Source organism: Kogia breviceps, chromosome 1 (genome assembly GCF_026419965.1).
Source record: "Kogia breviceps isolate mKogBre1 chromosome 1, mKogBre1 haplotype 1, whole genome shotgun sequence".
NCBI classification, from domain to species: Eukaryota; Metazoa; Chordata; class Mammalia; order Artiodactyla; family Physeteridae; genus Kogia; species Kogia breviceps.
In genome coordinates, this window is record NC_081310.1 from 193,888,736 (window position 1) to 193,908,399 (window position 19,664).

The following is a 19,664-nucleotide window of genomic DNA, read 5'->3' on the forward strand; positions in this document are numbered from 1 at the left end:
TTTCTAATTTTCTGCCTGGAATATACAAGTGCAGTTTATTTTTACATAATCAACCTCATTGAATTCTTACTAATTCTAATAATTAACCTGTAAATTTTCCCAGGTTTTCACTCTAGCTAATCATATAGTCTGCAGAAGATAAAAAACAGTTTTGGCTTTTTTGTTTTGGTTGGTAAAGCAGTTGTTACTTTTCCTTACTGCTTTCCTAGGACCTTCACTGCAGTGTTGATTAGACCCTGTGATAGTGGAAACCTTTAATCTTGTTCCTGATTTTAATGGGACTAGTGTTAAGATTTCATCACTAAGTATAATATTTGCTGTAGGGTTTTTTTTTTAATCTTTACTGGAGTATAGTTGCTTTACAATATTGTATTAGTTTCTACTGTACAGCAAAGTGAATCAGCTATATGTATACATATATCCCCTCTATTTTGGATTTCCTTCCCATTTAGGTCACCAGAGAGCACTGAGTAGAGATCCCTGTGCTATACAGTAGGTTCTCATTAGTTATCTGTTTTATACGTAGTATCAATAGTGTATATATGTCAATCCCAGTCTCCCAATATATCTCATCCCACCCCCCCTTCCCCCTTGGTATCCGTACGTTTGTTCTCTACTAACATCTTTGTTAGAGTATAATTGCTTTACAACGTTGTGTTAGTTTCTGCTGTATAACAAAATGAATCAGCTATATGTATACATATATCCCCATATCCCCTCTCTTTTGCATCTCCCTCCCATCCTCCCTATCCCACCCCTCTAGGTGGTCACAAAGCACAGAGCTGATCTCCCCGTGCCATGCAGCTGCTTCCCACTAGCTGTTTTACATTTGATAGTGTATGTATGTCAGTGCTGCTCTCTCACTTCGTCCCAGCTTACCCTTCCCCCTCCCCGTGTCCTCAAGTCCATTCTCTACATCAGCGTCTTTATTCCTGTCCTGCCCCTAGGTTCATGAGAACCATTTTATTTTATTTTTTAGATTCCATATGTATGTGTTAGCATATGGTACATATATATTTTCTGTTTCTGACTTACTTCACTCTGTATGACAAGACTGTAGGTCCATAAGGGTTATAAATGTTCCCTTACAGTCTTATTTGCTAAAGAGTTTCTATCGTGAATGGGTATTAGATTTATCAAATGCCTTTTCTTTATCTCTTGTGATGATCATTTGGTTTTTCTCTTTTAACATGTTAATATATTGAATTACATTGATATATGTTTTAATGCTGAAGCATCCTTGATATCTTGTATCAAAACCATTTTGGTTATGATATAGTTTTTAATACATTGATTTTATATCTAATATTTAATTTAGAATTTTTGCATCTGTATTCCTGAGTGGAATTGACCTGTGATTTTTTTTTTCTTTAAACTATAGGTTCAAAGATCTCTTTAGCTTTTCTGTTTCTTCTTGAGACAGTTTCAGTCACATTTTTCTAAGAAATCATTCGTTTTATCTAAGTAATAAACCAATTGGCATGAACTTGTTCACTATTCTTTTACATTTTAATTTCTTGCTAGAGATTTGTCATCATATTTTTCTTTTCAAAGAACCAACTTTTGCCTTTGTTTCTCTCACATCTTCGTTTCTGTGTCATTAATCTGCTCTTTGCTATTACTTTCCTCCTATTTTCTTTTTTCTGCTTTTTAAAAAAAATTATTGTTTGAATATTGGCTCATCAATGGCGGATCTTTCTTCTTGCCTAAATGTAATCTGTTAAGGCTGTAAATTTAACTCCAAGTATTGTTTAACTGCATTTTAAAACTCTATTGAGATGAAATTTACATACCATAAAATTTACCCTGCTTAAGTAAAATTCAGTGATTTTCAGTATATTTACAGAGTTGCAACCATCACTACAATCTAATTTTAGAAAATTCCCATCACCCCAATAGAAACCTCCTACCCATTTGCAGTCACTTTCCATTCCTATCCCAACCCTAGGCAACCACTAATCTACTTTCTGTCTCTATGGATTTGCCTTTTCTGGGCATTTCGTAGAATTGGAAGCATACGTAGTTTTTTGTGTCTGGCTTCTTTGGCTTTTGAGATTCGTCCATGCTGTAACATGTGTCAGTAGTTCATTCCTTTTTTATTGATGAATAATAATGTAGCATTTTCATTACTCTTCAGAAATAAGTATTTTCCAATCTTTGTTACGATTTCTTTCATCATTGAGTTATTTAGAAGTGGATATTTTAATTTGCAAACATGGGATTTTAAATTTCTTTCTTGGATATCGGTTTCTAATTTAATTGCCTTGGGTTTATGATTCTTTGATGTGTGCTGAAACTGCCTTAATAGTCTAATGCTTGATTGTTTTTGGTTAATATTTCCTTTATGCTTGGGAATAGTGTGTTTGCTATTGTTTTGCACAAGATTTTACATATGTTATTAGATTTGAACTTGCTGTGTTCAAATATTTTGTATTGTTAATATTTGTTTGCTTAATCTATCAAGTACTGAGAGAAGTGAGAAAAATCTCCTTTTATAATGATGGATTTATTAATTTCTCATAGTTTAGTCAATTCTGTTTTATATATTCTGGGGGTTATATTTTTAGGTGCATACACGTTTTAAATCATCGTTATCTTCCTGGTGAACTGAATCTTTTATCATTTTACAATGACCCTTTCTATCTTTAATAATACCTTAAAATTTATTTTGCCTTATGTTAATTTAGCTGTACCAGCTTTTTTTGGAGATGTATGTCTTTTCTTATTCTTTCACTTTTTAAAACAAAATTTATTTATTTATTTATTTTTGGCTGTGTTGGGTCTTCATTTCTGTGCGAGGGCTTTCTCTAGTTGCGGCAAGCAGGGGCCACTCTTCATCGCGGTGCACGGGCCTCTCACTATCGCGGCCTCTCTTGTTGCGGAGCACAGGCTCCGGACGAGCAGGCTCAGTAATTGTGGCTCACGGGCCTAGTTGCTCCGTGGCATGTGGGATCTTCCCAGACCAGGGCTCGAACCCGTGTCCCCTGCATTGGCAGGCAGATTCTCAACCACTGCGCCACCAGAGAAGCCCTATCCGTTCACTTTTGACTGTCTTATGACTTTTTCCTTTAGATGGGTGTTTCATAATAATATATATAATAATATAGCTAGATTATCTTTTTAATCTAATTTGAAAATCTTTGTCTTTCAATCAGTGCATTCAATCCAATTACATTTATTGTGATTGCTGATAAATTTAGGTTGATTTCCAGTCATCTTACATCATGCTTTATTTTTGTCCTACTTTGTGTATTTCTTTTCTGTCTTTTTTGGGCTTGATTGAGCTTTCATTTTCTTATCTTTGGCGACCTTTAATTTCATTAAACATTTTGTAATGGAATATTTTAACCATAAACAGAAAGTAGACAATTTATATCAAATTCTCATACTCATCAACAATTATTTTATCCATTTGGTTTCATCTTGTTACCCCCTACCCCCAACACACACACACACACACACACACACACACACACACACACACACACACACACACTTTCTTTCTGGGGTATTTTAAAGCATATTCCAGATAACATATTATTTCACCATTCAATTCTTTTTTTCCCTATATAACCACAATTACAACACCTACAAAATTAATGAAAATTCTTTAATATAATCTAATACCAGTCCTTCTTCAGATATCCTTGTCTTAAAAAGTTCTTTTTTCATTGGATTATTCAGATCAGAATCCAAATAACATGGTATTTGGTTGACATGTCTAATTCTCTTTCTATACCTTCTCCCTTTTCCCTCACTGTTTTTCTCTCCGTGCCATGTGTTTGTGGAAGAAACCAGGTCATTTGTCCTACATAATCTTCCATTCTGGATTTGGCTGATTGTATCTTCAAGATGTCTTTTAAGTTTTTTTTTTTGAAACTGGTTAGATTTAGAGGCTTGATTAGATTCCGGTTCTATTCTTTCGGCAAGAAATACTTCATAGGTGGTACCATATACTTCCTATTTCAACATTTAATAAGCAGATATTTTCTAAATGATCCACTTCTAGTGATGTGAAGGTTAACCAGAGGATTCAGGTGCTGTGATTCTGTGTTCACCATCAGCCTTTCTCCCAATCATTTTATCGTTTATTGATGATTGTTTCTTAGAACCATTATTGGAGTAACAACTGCAAAATGGTGGTTTTCTAATTCTGTTATTCCTTCTGGATTTACAAACTAGAAATCACCTATAAAGAACTCTATGTCATCAACTATTTAGTTAATTTGATGGATAGTTCGTGCGGGAAAGGCAGAATAAATACATGATTCTTTCCTTTTATTCATCAGTTTTTCAGAATAATGAATCAAGTCCCTTGCACCCTCTTAAAAGTGACCCAGGCACCCCCCTCGACCCCCTGCCATTTTTTGGAGTATCATTAACAACTCATGGATGTCTGTCCATTTATCTAGTGTTTCTGTTCATTGAAGACAGTCTTCTTTTAATGATCTAATCATCCCACTCAACCTGGCTTTGTGTTCTTTTAACATTGCCCAGTAATCTTCGTCTTTGATCACTTTCTTTCTTTCTGGCAAAAAAAAGCTATTCCAGACTTATCAAGTGTACTTCACTCAAGCCTAGACATAGCCACTTCCAAGGAGCTATGGTTTCTCCAAGTGAGAGATGGAACTTAGAGACTGCAGTTTGTGTGCTAGGGTGCTCATTGCTGCTGGTGTATCGTTGTTTCTAGGTCTTCTCAGTGAACAGAACTAGAAATATGTGATAATTTTTAAAAAGGAAAAAGTAATATATAACTTAATACTGATATTTCCAATTCAAATTTAAGATTAAAGAGTTTTTACTTCTTTGATTTTATACTTGTATCTCTTTTCTGTTACACTGAAAAACTTGATTCCTTGGTTCTGACATCTCAGTAATTTCTTGCTTTATCTTGCAAAATATATGTATTTTTGTATACATATAAATAGTATATGACCAGTATTAGAATTAACAGTATGATTACTGAATGCAGTTCAAGGTCTTTTGCAATTTGTTATTATTTTTAGGTTGTGTCTTGTTGAGGCTATACACCAAAATACTGTGTTCAAAGTCACTTGAAATAATTCTTTGAGTGATTGTGCAACCACCTTGGTTTATAGTTAAACTCATTTGTTCCTATTTATTTTCAATTTTTAGAAATTTCTTGTGAGTTTTTCTAATTTAACTTTCATTCTAGTTATGTAAGACATTAGCATAATTCAAGAGTCAAAACTATAAAATAAGATATATTTAGCAAAGACTAGCTTCCCTCCCCATTCTTATACCTTGTTTCTTCCTTCCTCTATCATTTACTATTGCTGCTATAACAAATCACCACCAATTTAGTAACTTGAAACAACACAAAGTGATTAATTTACAGCTCTTTAGGTCATAAGTCTGGCATACATCATACTGAACTACAGTCAGGGTGCCATTAAGACTGTGTTCCTTTCTGGAGGCTCTAGGGGGAACCCCTTTCCTTGCTTTTTCTAGCTTCTAGAGGCTGCCTGCATTCTTTGGCCTCCTTCCTCCATCTTCAAAGTCAGCAACATTGTATCTCTGTCTCTCCTTTTTCCCTCAAATCTTTCTCTCTGAACATAACCAGGAAAGGTTCTCTGCTTTTAAGGACTCCTGTGATTAGATTGGGCCCACCCGGATAATCGCCCTATCTCAGCATCCTGCTTCCTAATCACATCTTCTGAAGTCCCCTTTGTCATGTAAAGTAATTTATTCACAAGTTCTAGGGATTCGGACGTGGATTTTCCGGTACCGAAATTCTGCCTACCACACTTCCCCCTAAGCTAACCAGTTTTATCAGTTTTAAAATTTATCTTTTCAATGTTTATTTTTGAAAATATAAGGAAATATATGTCCCCCACCTTCCTTCCTCAGAAGAATAACATAATATAAACTTTCTGAATCTTACTTTTGTCCGCTTTCACAGCAGCATGTCTTGGAGCTCGTGCCGTAGCAGTGTAGTGAGAATGTCTTCATTCGTTTAGAGGCAGCTGGTACTTCATTGTGTGAACATGCCATAGCTATTTGACCAGTGCCTGTTGATGACTGTGTTCTTCCAGTCTTTGATATTTAAAATAATCCTGCAGTGAAAAGCTTTGTGTATACATCATTTTCACCTCTATTAAATGGCTTCACCTTTTACATCTAGATCTTTGAGCTCTTTGGAACATGTCCCAGTGTACAGTATGAGGAATGCACCCAATTTTATCTTTTTCACCCATAAAATCTGACTTGTATACCTTATTTAACAAAGTCTAAAATTAGTCATTGTCTCCATCCTTTCCCTGAACAATATAAAAAACTTAGAATGACTGATCAAAGTATTATATCTCCCTTCCCTCTTATGTTATTATCTAGTATCACTTTTTTTTAATTCCAAATTAAACATTACTGTTATTTTATGCAGACAGTGTTTATATTTATGCCTTTTGCCACTTCATTTCTGTCTCCCATCTCCGAGCTTCCTCCTAGGACCGTTTTCCTTCTCTCTAAGGCAAATTCTTCTGGGCATCCATCAAAGTAAATGCTCTGGTTTTGTTTATCTGAAAAAAATCTTTATTTCACCCTCTTATAGAATCTTTATTTAGCTGAGAATACAATTCTGGGTTCTCCTTCAGCTGTAGATATTATCCCACTGTTCTCTGACTTCTTTTGTTGCTGTTGAGAAATTATGATTCCTTTTTATGCAATCTCCCTTTTCTCTATGGCTGTTTCAGATCTTCTCATTTTTTTTGTTGTTGTCCTGAAGTTTCACTATTGTAAATCCAGATATGCATTTCTCTTTCTTATCCTGATGGGGATTTGTGGGCTTTCTGAATATGAGGATTCCACCCTTCTATTTTTTCCTTCCAGAATTAGATTCAACATTTAGAGCTTCTCACTCTGTCCTTAATGTCTCTTAGTTTCTTATCCGTGTTGTTCATCTTTGTCTCTCAGAGATGTATTCTGGGTATGTCTTCACATCCATTTTCTATTCACTGATTCTTTAGCTATGTCTTTTTGACCTGTCATTGAGTTTTTAGTTTCTACGACATTTTATAATTTCTAAAGTTATACTAGGTTCTTTCAAACATGCCTAGTATTTTTGATAGTATCTTGTTCCTTACTCATTTTTTAAAATTCTCATTCCTTTAAGCATTTTAAACAGGTTTACTTTATATTTTCTATTCAATAATTCCAATATACGTAAGGTTTTTGATGAGTCTAATTCTGTTGTTTATTGTTTCTGCTGAGTCATACTCGCAGCAAGTCTGTAAGTCTGTCCTTATGTGTTTTACAATTTTGGATCATGCATCATATTCAGCTGGACTTCCCCTGGAGCAGTTAATACTGGAATATCTGCTCTGAAGTTGCATCTCTCCAGAGAGGGCTTGCATTGGCTTCTACCAGGTGGTCTAGGAGAACTTTTTTTTTTTTTTGCAGTACGTGGGCCTGTCACTGTTGTGGCCTCTCCCGTTGTAGAGCACAGGCTCTGGATGCGCAAGCTCAGCGGCTATGGCTCACGGGCCTAGCCGCTCCACAGCATGTGGGATCTTCCCGGACCGGGGCACGACCCCGTGTCCCCTGCATCGGCAGGCAGACTCTCAACCACTGCGCCACCAGGAAAGCCCCTAGGAGAACTTTTAGTTAGTTTCTTGGCTTAGAGTTTCTCAGGCCACTTAAAATAACCCCCTAAACTCATATGAGAGTGGCCTGAAATTACAAACTCGTAGGAAGGCTTTTTTTCCTACCTAGACCTCATATCAAGACTCACAGATTACTTTGTCTCTTTTGCCAGTGGACAGATTTGGGGGTAGGAGGTTTCACCATTTTTCTTGATATGTAGCTTTTTGAAGGTCTGGCTTTATGTGAAAGGTTTCAGTTCTGATAATCTAATAACAATGTTTATCTTTTATGCGTTACTTTTAGGCTTTTCATAGCAATAGGATTTAGGAGGAGATCTAACCCACCATATTTTCAGGAACAAAGCTACGTGTTCTTTTAAAATACTAATGTTCAGGAGGGAAAAGAGAAAAAAGCTTGTGAAAGAATCTAAGGGAGAAGAAATGAGGTGGCTACACGGACCCCCTCCCTGGGGATGAGGCACCTGCCTGGGTGTATCCGCTGACCCTTATGAATCAGCCACCAGAGAGGCTGCCCCATGGATACCTCGTATGGAGTAACAGCAAGGATCAGGAGGCTTTTGTCCCTTCTTCTCAGGGTTTCCCCTGACCTGCCATCCCCAATGCCCTGCTTTTCCTCCAGTTTAGATTTTCTACCTTCTTTCAGGTTCTGCATAACAAAAGTTTAACTCAAAAACCATTATATTTTCGAGTCTCCTGTCCCTTGATCTCTGTAATATACTTTCGTAGGGGCCATTTCACAAAAACTGTCAGCAGTGATTCTATGAGGAGGTGCCCAGGAGATACGTAGGGATGGCTCTACCGAGTTGAACCTGTGTGCCATGTGAGACCAGGTTCTAACCCCCTTAGAATCCACTGGTGTCCCTGTCCTTAGAAATTAGTCCAAACTCTCTTTGAGCCCAGTCCTATGTGTCCTGTCAGTCTCCCCTCTTCAGGTAATGAGTTCTGTAAGTCCATTACTCACTATTTGAAACATACTTTTTATTTTTCCCCAACTTACCCAAGTTTTAAAATGTGGATGAGGGTGAAAATACATATGTACGAAATTATTCTTGTTAATGGAGGGCAGCAAAGGCATAGAGAGCTATAAAAATTGGGGGGGGGGGTTTACAATATGATTTGTGACTTGATAGTGACATGTAGCACTATCTGAGGATCATAACAAAATAAAAACTACACCCTGAAGACGTCTTTAACCTGGAAAGTAGTTGGGATTTCTCTTACCTAAGCCGTCTTCATTCTCAACTTTATTTTGTGAATGGCATCTCTTAACAGTTGCAAGATACCAACCTAAATAGAGTCTCCTAATCCCAGCCCTCCCTCAACTTGCTTGCTGTTTTGGTTCACAGTTTCTTTCTTTCTTTTTTTTTTTAAATTAATTTATTTTATTTATTATTTATTTTTGGCTGCACTGGGTCTTTGTTGCTGCACACGGACTCTCACTAGTTGCGGCGAGCAGGGGCTACTCTTCATTGCGGTGTGCGTGCTTCTCGTTGTGGTGGCTTCTCTTGTTGTGGAGCATGGGCTCTAGGCACACGGGCTCAGTAGTTGTGGCTTACGGGCTCTAGAGCCCAGGCTCAGTAGTTGTGGTGCATGGGCTTAGTTGCTCCGCAGCATGTGGGACCTTCCTGGACCAGGGCTCGAACCCATGTCCCCTGCATTGGCAGGCGGATGCTTAACCACTGCGCCACCAAGGAAGTCCCCACAGTTTCTTAGAGACACAATTAACTAATTAATTAAGACCTAATTAATTGAGTTAATTACTATAAGTGAACCACAATACCCATAATAGTTAGCTGTATTTATTTTAGAAAGTAAGTGGTAGTGAATTAAGACAGAATAAACAAAAGATACATCTACGGTTAATTAAAAATTTCATGTCCATTTTTAAGTTTTCAGTGACTCCAGAAATCCTTCAGTGATAGATGATGTTCATTGGGCATTTAACAGTATTTGTGTCCCTGTTCTAGTGCTTTCCAGGTATTAGCCCAGTTAACTCTTACCACAAGCCTATGAGACAAGAACTGTTATCTCCCATTTTCCCACAGAAGAGGCTGAGTGCAGGGAGATTAAATGAAGGTCACAGAGCTAGTAGGTAACAGAAACAGTTCAGAACAGCTAGTCTGGCCCCAAAGCCCCTGCTGAGCAGAAACTGCCTCACCTGGCGAGTAAAGCCACTGACATATTTTTCAGCCCTCACCACCATTACCACCGATGGTTTTAAATCTCATTCTTTGACGCTTATTCTCAGAAGAAAGGGTGGTGCAGAAACTGATTCCATAGTTGTCTTTATTCATTAGCGTGCACTTGGGGTAAGCCCGGGAGTTCTGCATCCTTCGTGGTGCCAACTTGCTGACCTCTTCTCTGTTTCAGTTTCTGTTCCAGCAGCTGGGAATGTTGGTGTCCTTTGTGAAGAGCCACATCAGGCCTTACATGGATGAAATAGTCACACTCATGAGAGTGAGTAGAAATGAATGCTTTGGCCTGTTCCTCAGTGTTTGGGCCCAGGAGCATTCAGCAGCAGGTTTGCATGATGCGGACATTTTTTTCGTGGGTCATCATAGAGCCGTTATAACCTGAGGATAAAAAGTGGAGCAAGGTATCCCACTGGATTATGAAAGGGGGTGGAGGGGCTCTCGCTGCAGGCTCCCAGGTACAAGAGTTCAAGGTGTAAAGTCTGAGGAGAAATCCTGAAGGAATTGTTCTGCCAGAAATAAACTGGAGTTCTTTGCCTCACACACAGCGAAGCAATTTCACTTTAACATCACAATAGTGCTTTACTGTTCCCACAAAAGCCCTCTTCCTTACTGCCCGTAAAACCATGGGCTTAAGAGAGGACTGGGATTGGGTTTTCCTGGGGCCATTAAATACGATGGACTCCTGTCAGGCTCTGAGGAAGAAGGTGATGCTTTTCCCTGCTACCTTCAAAAGCATAAATGCCGCCTTCTGACTGCAACAGTGTTGTGGTTTTTATAAATACATAAATTTATTTATTTATTTATTTTTGGCTGAGTTGGGTCTTTGTTGCTGCTGCGCAAGCTCTCTCTAGTTGCAGCAAGCTGGGGCTACTCTTCATTGTGACGCGCGGGCTTCTCATTGCGGTGGCTTCTCTTGTTGTGGAGCACGGACTCTAGGTGCTACGGCTTCAGTAGTTGTGGCACGCGGGCTCAGTAGTTGTGGCACGCAGGCTGTAGAGCGCAAGCTCAGTAGTTGTGACACACGGGCTTAGTTGCTCCACGGCATGTGGATCTTCCCAGACCAGGGCTGGAACCCGTGTCCCCTGCATTGGCAGGCGGATTCTTAACCACTGCACCACCAGGGAAGTCCCTGCAACAGTGTTTGAGAAGAGGCTCTCTTCCCAAATTTTATAACATGCTTTAAGCAGGTGCAAAGGACTCCCCATCGATGGCAGTATCATTTTTCGGTATTGGGGGTGGGAGGCTGCTTCCTACTGTTCTCTATAATTTCAGTGTCTCTGCTGGGGAGATTGCTTTGCAGAGATGGCTGTGTCCTCAAAGAACTGGAAGACAATTATTCCAGTGATTTCTGTTCTTCTACACCAGACCTTTGTAGTTAGCTTGGAAGAAGCAGCAGGACTAAAATGAAAGTGGCTGGCTTCAAAAATGGAACTTCCCCGAAAATGAGTCTCTGAACTGAAAAACTCCTATGTGTATGAATAAGTAAAAGCTGCTCTGTTCCCTGCCTCCTGCCACAGGGGCCTCTGTACAGGAAGAGTTAGGCAAATGCTAAAGATCCTGCGGGTGGTGTTAAGGGAGTTGGGGGTGGGGCGGGGAGGGAGGAAGCAGTGTACTCGGGGGTTGAAGCTGAAGTAATCTGTGACTTATTCCCCAAAAATGACTTACTACAAAACATATAGGGGTTTGAGGCTCGGAGCCTTACAGCTGCAAAATACAGCTTTCATTTCCTCCAAGATAGAGAAGGTACCAACAGGGCTCTTCTTTGGCTCTTGACCCTGGGCATTTTAGTGAGCTCCTCCGAGCTCAGGAAGAGATCGGGGCTTTGTGAACAGTGATCCAGCTGACATCCCTGGGGAGGCTCCCTGGTTTCTTTGACAGAGAGAAAACGCCTTGTGAGGAGCCCCATGACCCTGCAGTGGAAAGGTAGGCGGGCTTTCTCTAAAGAAGGCAGAGTGCAGTCCCAGTGAATGAACACCAGACAAACCACGGAGGCCATAACATTTGTGGTTTTTCTTTGTCGAAGCTTTTTATCTAGAGAAAATAGCTTTTTCAAAGAGAATACCTCTCTCCAAGCAGAGAGAAAGTTTTACCAGCACCTTTTAGTACAGATTTTTTTAGAAATGATTTTACTTTCTAAACTACTATGATTTAAGAACAATTTTTTCTAAATAAAAATACCTTAGGCTTCTTTTAAAGCCTTCCATCTGAGGAGTTACCTTTTTTTTTTTTTTTTCACTGACGTCTACTCTGAATTAAATGGGGGCCCAAGAGTATTAATAAAGCATATGTTGCCATCATTAAGTCTCCTACTCTGGAGGTTTTAAAGAAGGCAGTAGGCCACTGTCTTTCTGAATTGATTTGAAATGACAGCATTTCCTGGAGTGAGAGACTTGGACCAATTTGTGTTGCAGTACCGAGACAGGATCTGGAGCCAGTTGGCCAAGGTTTTATTTTAGTAATTTATGTGAGATATAATTAGATGAATGTAGAAAAATGCTCCTCTTGTGGCACTCTCCAGGCCTGAAAATGGTTTGGGACAGATGTCAGATGCTATCGAGCAAAGCCTAAATCCAAAAGGGCAGGAAATCTTGTTAACACTGAAGTCACCCTCTGGCAGAGCCCAGGTGCTACCCAAAGTGGGACCACCCCTAGACGGCTGGAGAGCTCCTAGAGTGATGCAGGCCTGGTCGTTCGTTCATTCTGCCATATGGGTTTGTGTGGCTGGAATATGCCAGGCGCTCTGCTAGATTCAGGGAGACAGAGATGGATCGGAGGGTTTCTTGCCCTTAACCAGCCTACAGCCGAGTAGAGGGAAGGCGGCAGAGAAAAGTAAGTGTTACAGGTGCTAGAAGAGAGCAGAGCAGAGGGACCCACAGTGGGTAATGGAAGGCGATAGATAGGAGCTCCTTCTTAGGCAGAGTGAGGCTTGAGCCAGGTCTGGAAAGACAGATGGGCTTAGCTGAGCGAGAGGTGGGATTCTAAGCCGAGAGCAGCATGACCGAAGCATGGAGGAGCCATGTAGCCTGGTGCTTCGGGGGAAGTGCAGTTTAGTTGCTCACTGTGACTGACGTAGGACACTGGGAGGCCTGGGGAGAGGAGGATAAGAAAGGAGTCCCGTGGCACAGACCATGCTCGCTACATTTGTGCTTCGTTTTGGCTGTCTCGGTTCCTTGGTTCGTATTTCAGCAGAAGGGCCCCCGACTTTGCTCCTCTGTCTCTTCCCTCTTTATAGGAATTCTGGGTCATGAACACCTCCATCCAGAGCACGATCATTCTTCTCATTGAGCAGATTGTGGTAGCTCTTGGGGGTGAATTTAAGCTCTACCTGCCCCAGCTGATCCCACACATGCTACGAGTTTTCATGCATGACAATAGCCCAGGCCGCATCGTCTCCATCAAGGTGAGTAACGCGGGGTGTCCTCTGGAGAGATTGCCAGAGTCCATCCGAGTCCCTGGATGGTCACCCCAGAGAGCCTGTTCTGAGTGGCGGGGGATGCTCGGTCCATAAGACTGACTCTGAAGAATACTGTAGTACCTGATGCGTGCAGTGTACACTTTACAGAATGTTTCTAATCCTCTCTTGATTATCCTTATGTTTCGTCTCTTTTAACGGATTATTCTTGGTACATATTTTATTTAGCATCCCAGCTTTCTCTGTTTTCCAGCAACTGATTCCTTACCAGTTGAAAGAAGTTCAAAGAAAGCAAAGTAACATATAAGTGAAATAAAATGATGGGGAAAAGTGCTACCAAGAGAATGTAATTCAGAGCCATTTAATAAAGGCTTTTCAGAGTCCCCAAAGAATTTTGAATTATCCATACCACTGCCGCCCTTCAGGTACTTAGATACTTGATACGTGACTGCATTTGTTCATCGCCGTGCCTTTACTCCTTTTTGCAGTTGCTTGCTGCAATCCAGCTGTTTGGTGCCAACCTGGATGACTATCTGCATTTGTTATTGCCCCCTATCGTGAAGTTGTTTGATGCCCCCGAAGTTCCATTGCCATCTCGAAAGTGAGCACCTACCCTTTAGGACTAACAGTTATCAAGCTTGTAATGTTTTTTTTGAAAATGCCCTTTTCTTAAGTCCCCAGGCCATCTTTCTAGTTTTTTGTTATTTCAACTCTGATTAGTTTAGTCTGGATATGTACCAGGTCTATGGAAATCTTCACTGTCCCCATCCCACAGGAATATGTGTTAGATCTCTGTACCCAGAATAATGTCAGAAGCCATTCCTTCCCATTGGGTGCTGATTGTGAAGTTAGCCCTCAGCCACTTCTCTTACTCTTGGGCTGTGTGTTAGCAATTACTGTATGTCAGCGATTGTTGTAGGGCAGCGTTAGAGACAGTGGACCGTCTGACGGAGTCCCTGGACTTCACTGACTATGCCTCTCGGATCATTCACCCGATTGTGCGAACGCTGGACCAAAGCCCAGAACTCCGTCCCACAGCCATGGACACGTTGTCCTCACTCGTGTTTCAGCTGGGGAAGAAGGTGAGGCAGGAGTCCTCGACACGCGCGCTCTTCTGCCTTGGCAGACTTCTCCACTTGTTAGTCTGTAGGCCTCAATCACTGACAAAGAGCTAGGAATTGTCTGTGCCTTTTTTTCCCTCTTTATTCAGCAAGTATTTATTGAGCCGTCTCTGTGGGCTGAGTGCTGTTCTGGGGATAACGCTGTAAACAGAATGGTGTCCTTGTTCTCACGGAGCTTACATTCCAGTGAAGCAAAGCTGCGAGACATAATTTATCTCCTAAGTGGGATGGGAGGGAGTAGGGAGAGATGCTGTTTCTTTAGAGGCAGGCAGACCCCTCTGATAGGGGAACGTCTCAGCAGAGACCTAAATAAAGGAAAGGCCCAGCGCCAGGGAGCTGGCTGCAGGCAGAAGGACTAGCAGAGGCAAAGGTGCGAGAGGTGGCAGTGCTTGAAGGGTGGGGCAGCCGGAGGGCAGTGACTTCGGGGGAGGGGGCCGGGGGAGAGTACTTGGAAGAGGTCATAGAGAGAACCTTGTGAAGGCTGTGCTGGCGGCAGGCAGGCGTGGAAGCTAGGCATTGTGGCCAGTGGTTCTCAGAATGTGACCCCTGACAAGCAGCGTTAGCATCTACTTAGCTGGGTGCTGCTTAGAACTGCAGATTTTCACGCCTCAGCCCAGACCTACCAAGCCAGCAATTCTGACTGTGGAGCCCAGCAATCTCTGGTTTCATATGCCTTCCAGGTGGTTCTGATGCCCACTGAAAGTTGCACGTCGCTGTTGTTGGCTTTCACTCTGAGCAAGACTAGAATTCTTTGGAGATTTTGAGCACCGGAATACTGTGATCTGACCTAATATTTTTAAATGCTTATTCTCAGCGCTGTGTGGAAGAATAGACTGGGCCAGGAGGGGAAGCAGAGAGACCATTAAAATAAGAGGCTGTTGCAGTGACGCAGATGGGAGGTGTTGGGATTGAGGATCATAGCACAAGGGGTGAAAAGTACCACAGAGCTAGTCCCAGACCCAGAAGTAGGAGCTGTAATGTGGTAGGGGTAATACTCTTTTTTTCTATTTCCCACTCTCCAAAGTAATGGTTTCTAATCTGCTTCCTCTCTTGTTATAGTACCAAATTTTCATTCCAATGGTAAATAAAGTTCTGGTGCGACACCGAATCAACCATCAGCGCTATGATGTCCTCATCTGCAGGATTGTCAAGGTGAGCTGCGCTTTGTGTCTGTTTCCAAGTCCCACATTGTCTTTCTCAATTGGTATTCTTGTAATCTTAGCAGTGGGGATATATCTAGCTTGTTAGCTCTGAACTAGAGATTGGCAAACTTTTTCTGTCAAGATAGTAAATTCTTTCAGCTTTGTAGGCTATGTGGTCTCTGATGAAACTACTCAGCTCTGCCGCTGCAGCCTGTGAGCAGCCATATGCATATGTAAACGAATGAGCCTGATCGCGTTCCAGTAAAACTTTATTTATGGACACCAGAATATGATTCTCTAATAATTTTCACATGTTGCAGAATATCAATCTTCTTTCAATTTTTTTTCAATCATTAAAAAAATGCAAAGACCATCCTTGGCTCTCAGGTCCTACAAAAACAGGCAGCAGCTCCTTGCCGGCCCAGCTCCTCGTCATGTTTGTGACTCACGGCTGTCTCACATTTGCCAGTTGCATGCTCATACTACTAAGTCAGTGCTTGTCAGTGGCCAGGAGTGACCAACACAGACTGGTCTCAGTGCGGAATACAGCCCACCTATGATTCATTCTGTCCATATGTGGAATCTTAACCTAAATCCTGGCTCTTCCAGAAGGTGTGACCCTCCCAAGGTTTAAGGATGTTTTCTAAATTGGGAGCAGCTTGTGGAGTTGCAGGGTGGTTCTCTGAATCTCTGGTTGCAGGGGTACACTCTTGCTGATGAAGAAGAGGACCCTTTGATTTACCAGCATCGAATGCTGCGGAGCGGCCAAGGGGATGCGCTGGCTAGCGGACCAGTGGAAACGGGACCCATGAAGAAGCTGCACGTCAGCACCATCAACCTCCAAAAGGCAGGTCCATCATTTCCTGGGGGGGCTTGGAAAGGAGAGCCCCTGCTCTTCTCTGTTGTTCAAAACTTTCAGCTCTTGCTGTCTTCTGTTTGAAACAACCAAAAACCGAGCATCTTTCTGAAAATCTAGATGCCATGAACTTAGGTCATTTTATTTTTTCTCCAAGCATCTGAATTATACAACTTTTTAATAGAAGGAAAATAAAGAACAAGGTGTCCTTTTGTGTTCCCTTGGAGCTTTTCATTTATTTATTTATTTATTTTTTAATTTTTTTTTGCGGTACGCGGGCCTCTCACCGTTGTGGCCTCTCCCGTTGCGGAGCACAGGCTCTGGACGTGCAGGCTCAGCGGCCGTGGCTCACGGGCCCAGCCGCTCCGTGACATGTGGGATCCTCCTGGACCGGGGCACGAACCCGTGTCCGCTGCATCAGCAGGCGGACTCTCAACCACTGCGCCACCAGGGAAGCCCATCCCTTGGAGCTTTGACAGTGAGATGCATTGTTGCAAATAGCATTCTCATTTTTTACATGAACAGAACACAACCAGTGAGCCTCCTAGTTAGCACTGAGCCTGATGCAGACTCTTTAAAGCAGTAATTCTCAAACTTCTCAGACTCATTGGGCTCACCACATGCTGGGGAGCTTATTGTTAAAATGCTTGTTCTGATTCAGGCCCAAGCTCAGGCCTTGATAGTCTCCATTTCTGACAAGCTCCCAAGTAATGCCGATGCCAGTGGTCCACGGACCACACTTTGAGTAGCAAGGTTTTAGATCTCTGCAGATCAGTACTGGATTCTCTGTGCTGACCAAAGCCTGGGATATAACGAGCTTCTCATCATGTATGCCACCAGCTATGCGCTTAAAAAGAGGCAGTTTCAAATCATCTCTAATGGATGGATCTAAACAGAGTAATCATATACTTCACTGACTTTTAAATAAATATACCAGGTTGCTTATTTTCCACGTTTTGCATTAGTCTTTAGTACTTCTAGTGACTGTAAGCAGCTCCCAGTTTGAATTTCAATGTGATAGTTTTCTTTATTAGCAGCTGATGCAACACAGCTGCATTTCATGTATAGCAGCAGATAGAGGTAAAGAAGTGGCTGACTTAGTGTCTTCTTTTGGCCAAGCCCATAACGATTTGCACACAGACCTGTGTGCGTGTGTTCACCCACAGCTTTGAAACACTGGCCTGTACTCCTGACATCAGTCGTTACCCACACAGACAGCTGCAAAGTGACCACTACTGAGAAACGTTTGATGATTTAAGATGAAAGTGGTAAAATGCCCCTGGGTCATGAGTGATGCTGCTCTACCTCTGTGTGTTTTGTAACTGCTCGTCCAAGACTTCAGGAGGAGAAAGGTCATCAACACCTGGCATTCCCAAGCAGTTGTTGAGGCCGCCATGCTGACACCTCACATTTGAGGGAGGGGCCAGACAAGGAGGCCAGATGCACGTTTCCACCCAGATGTTTTCAGCCTGCCTAGGTTCAGAATGTCCTTCCAACCAGGCAGCTGTCCACTCAGCTTTAGGGCTTTGTTCTCTCTATTTTAGGAAATTCCCCAGTGGTCTAGTTTGCTTCCAGAAAGTTTTGCTTTCTACCCAGGACTTGGAAAAATAGCGTAACCTTTGCCAAACAGAAAAAAGAATCTCAGTCTGTCTCACCTGAGAGAGCAGATCAAGTTAAAAAACCCTAGGCAAAGCTCTCCACAGCTGACTCTCCGATCCATTTCATCGAAAAGTAAATTGTGCTTCTACATATGCATCTGATGATAATTAGGGATTGGTATATTTGTCAGTTTTAACCAGCTTTCAGAATAATAATTTGCCACCTCAGTCACCTTGCTGTTGACTATGCTAATAGAGGATTTACATAGTACAGAAAACATACAAACCATTTATGTGTACCTCTAGGGTGCCTTCCAAGATTCTCAGCAGCTTTCCTGTCTCATGATAATCTGTTCGGGCTTACATTCTAAATGAATAAGCTGGCGTTCCATCAGCGTGCACCAGTGTAACCAGATGAGGCAGTCAGTGGTGGGTGGGTGAGGAGAGGAAACTGGCTGGAGTTCCAACAGTTACTGTAGAACCCAGAGAATTGAGAGTTGATTGTGTTTTAAATTACAGAGCAGTGGGGAAAGGCCCAGGTGAGGGACATATCCTGTTTGATAGATTGTGCACTTGTTCCTTAAGCTGAAATTTTTTGAAGAGCCTTTTGCTACCATTTATCAAATGGTACCAATGTTAATGATAGCACTAGCCACCACCACCGTTTGTTGAGCGCTTCCCATGTGTCAGGCACCGTTGTGAGCACTTGACATGTATTGACTCCTTTAATCGTCACACTAACCCTGTAAGTTTGATGCTGTCATTGGTGTCCCTCGCTTATGGACGTGGACGTTGAGGCACTGAAAGGTTACGTAATTTGCCCATTGTCAACCAGTAGATGGTGGAGCCAGGATCTGACCCGGGTATGACTCCAGAGACCAGTCTCTTACCCACTGTGTTGCACTGCCTTCGCCCTACCCAAGCTCAACCTCATATCATTAGAGGGCAAAAGACATTAGTAATGCTTCCTTGTATGTGTCTGACTTCTAAATGCCTTGTAATACCGTGCCGGGATCCAGAGACTCGCTGTGTAGGAAGGAAACCAGAAATCTGTGGATCGAAAAGGACTTGATGTTCCCATTTCGTTCAACAGAACAAGGTCTAAAAGTCTTTGGTATCTTCTTCTAGTTCAGGGCTTCTCGTTGTATGGTGAGTGAGAATCCTTCACATAGATTTTTAATTTGTCTCTCATAGTATCTCTACTTCAGTTTTTGACAAAAAATATTAGTGTATGTAATGTTACTCCTTGGTACTCATCAAAAGCTATAGCGAATCTCCATTTATCCCAGGGACGTGATGGATTGAGTCATTGATGGTCAGTCAGGTGGTGTAGCACATGGGTGTCTCTTTCACTCCCCGGACTACTTCACTGGAGAACTTCTGCTTTAACTTATCTGATTTCCCTATTTAGGGAGGATTGACATGTCTGTTCTGCCAGAAAAATCTTTTAAGGAGTTAGGGATTTATTAGTTAGAGCTAAGCCAATTCAACGAGATGTCATTTTGATAATACGAGCCACCGTGTTTTGCTCATCTGTTCCAGCTAGGCCCTTTAGCTGCATTATCCCTAAATGAGGAAGATTAAGACTCAGACAGCAGTGTACAAGTAATTTGCCCAGAGTCCCTACAGCAGGTGAGTGGCAGGGCCAGGGTTCCAACCAGGTGTTTCTAACTTCAGAGTAGCAGGCACTCAGTATAAAGCACTAACTTGTGCTGAGC

General features: G+C 41.8%; 1 protein-coding gene across 3 annotated transcripts in view; it reads left to right on the top strand.

The window, feature by feature from the left end:
- MTOR (mechanistic target of rapamycin kinase) overlaps positions 1-19,664 on the top strand; it is a 121,551-nt gene that overhangs the window by 27,101 nt on the left and 74,786 nt on the right. For all 3 annotated transcript variants that reach the window (XM_067017523.1, XM_067017516.1, XM_059057697.2), the window contains exons 20-25: positions 9,993-10,079; positions 13,050-13,217; positions 13,718-13,830; positions 14,149-14,311; positions 15,410-15,502; positions 16,193-16,339. In XM_067017523.1, the coding sequence (XP_066873624.1) occupies positions 9,993-10,079; positions 13,050-13,217; positions 13,718-13,830; positions 14,149-14,311; positions 15,410-15,502; positions 16,193-16,339 (771 nt within the window). The remainder of the gene's footprint in view (positions 1-9,992; positions 10,080-13,049; positions 13,218-13,717; positions 13,831-14,148; positions 14,312-15,409; positions 15,503-16,192; positions 16,340-19,664) is intronic.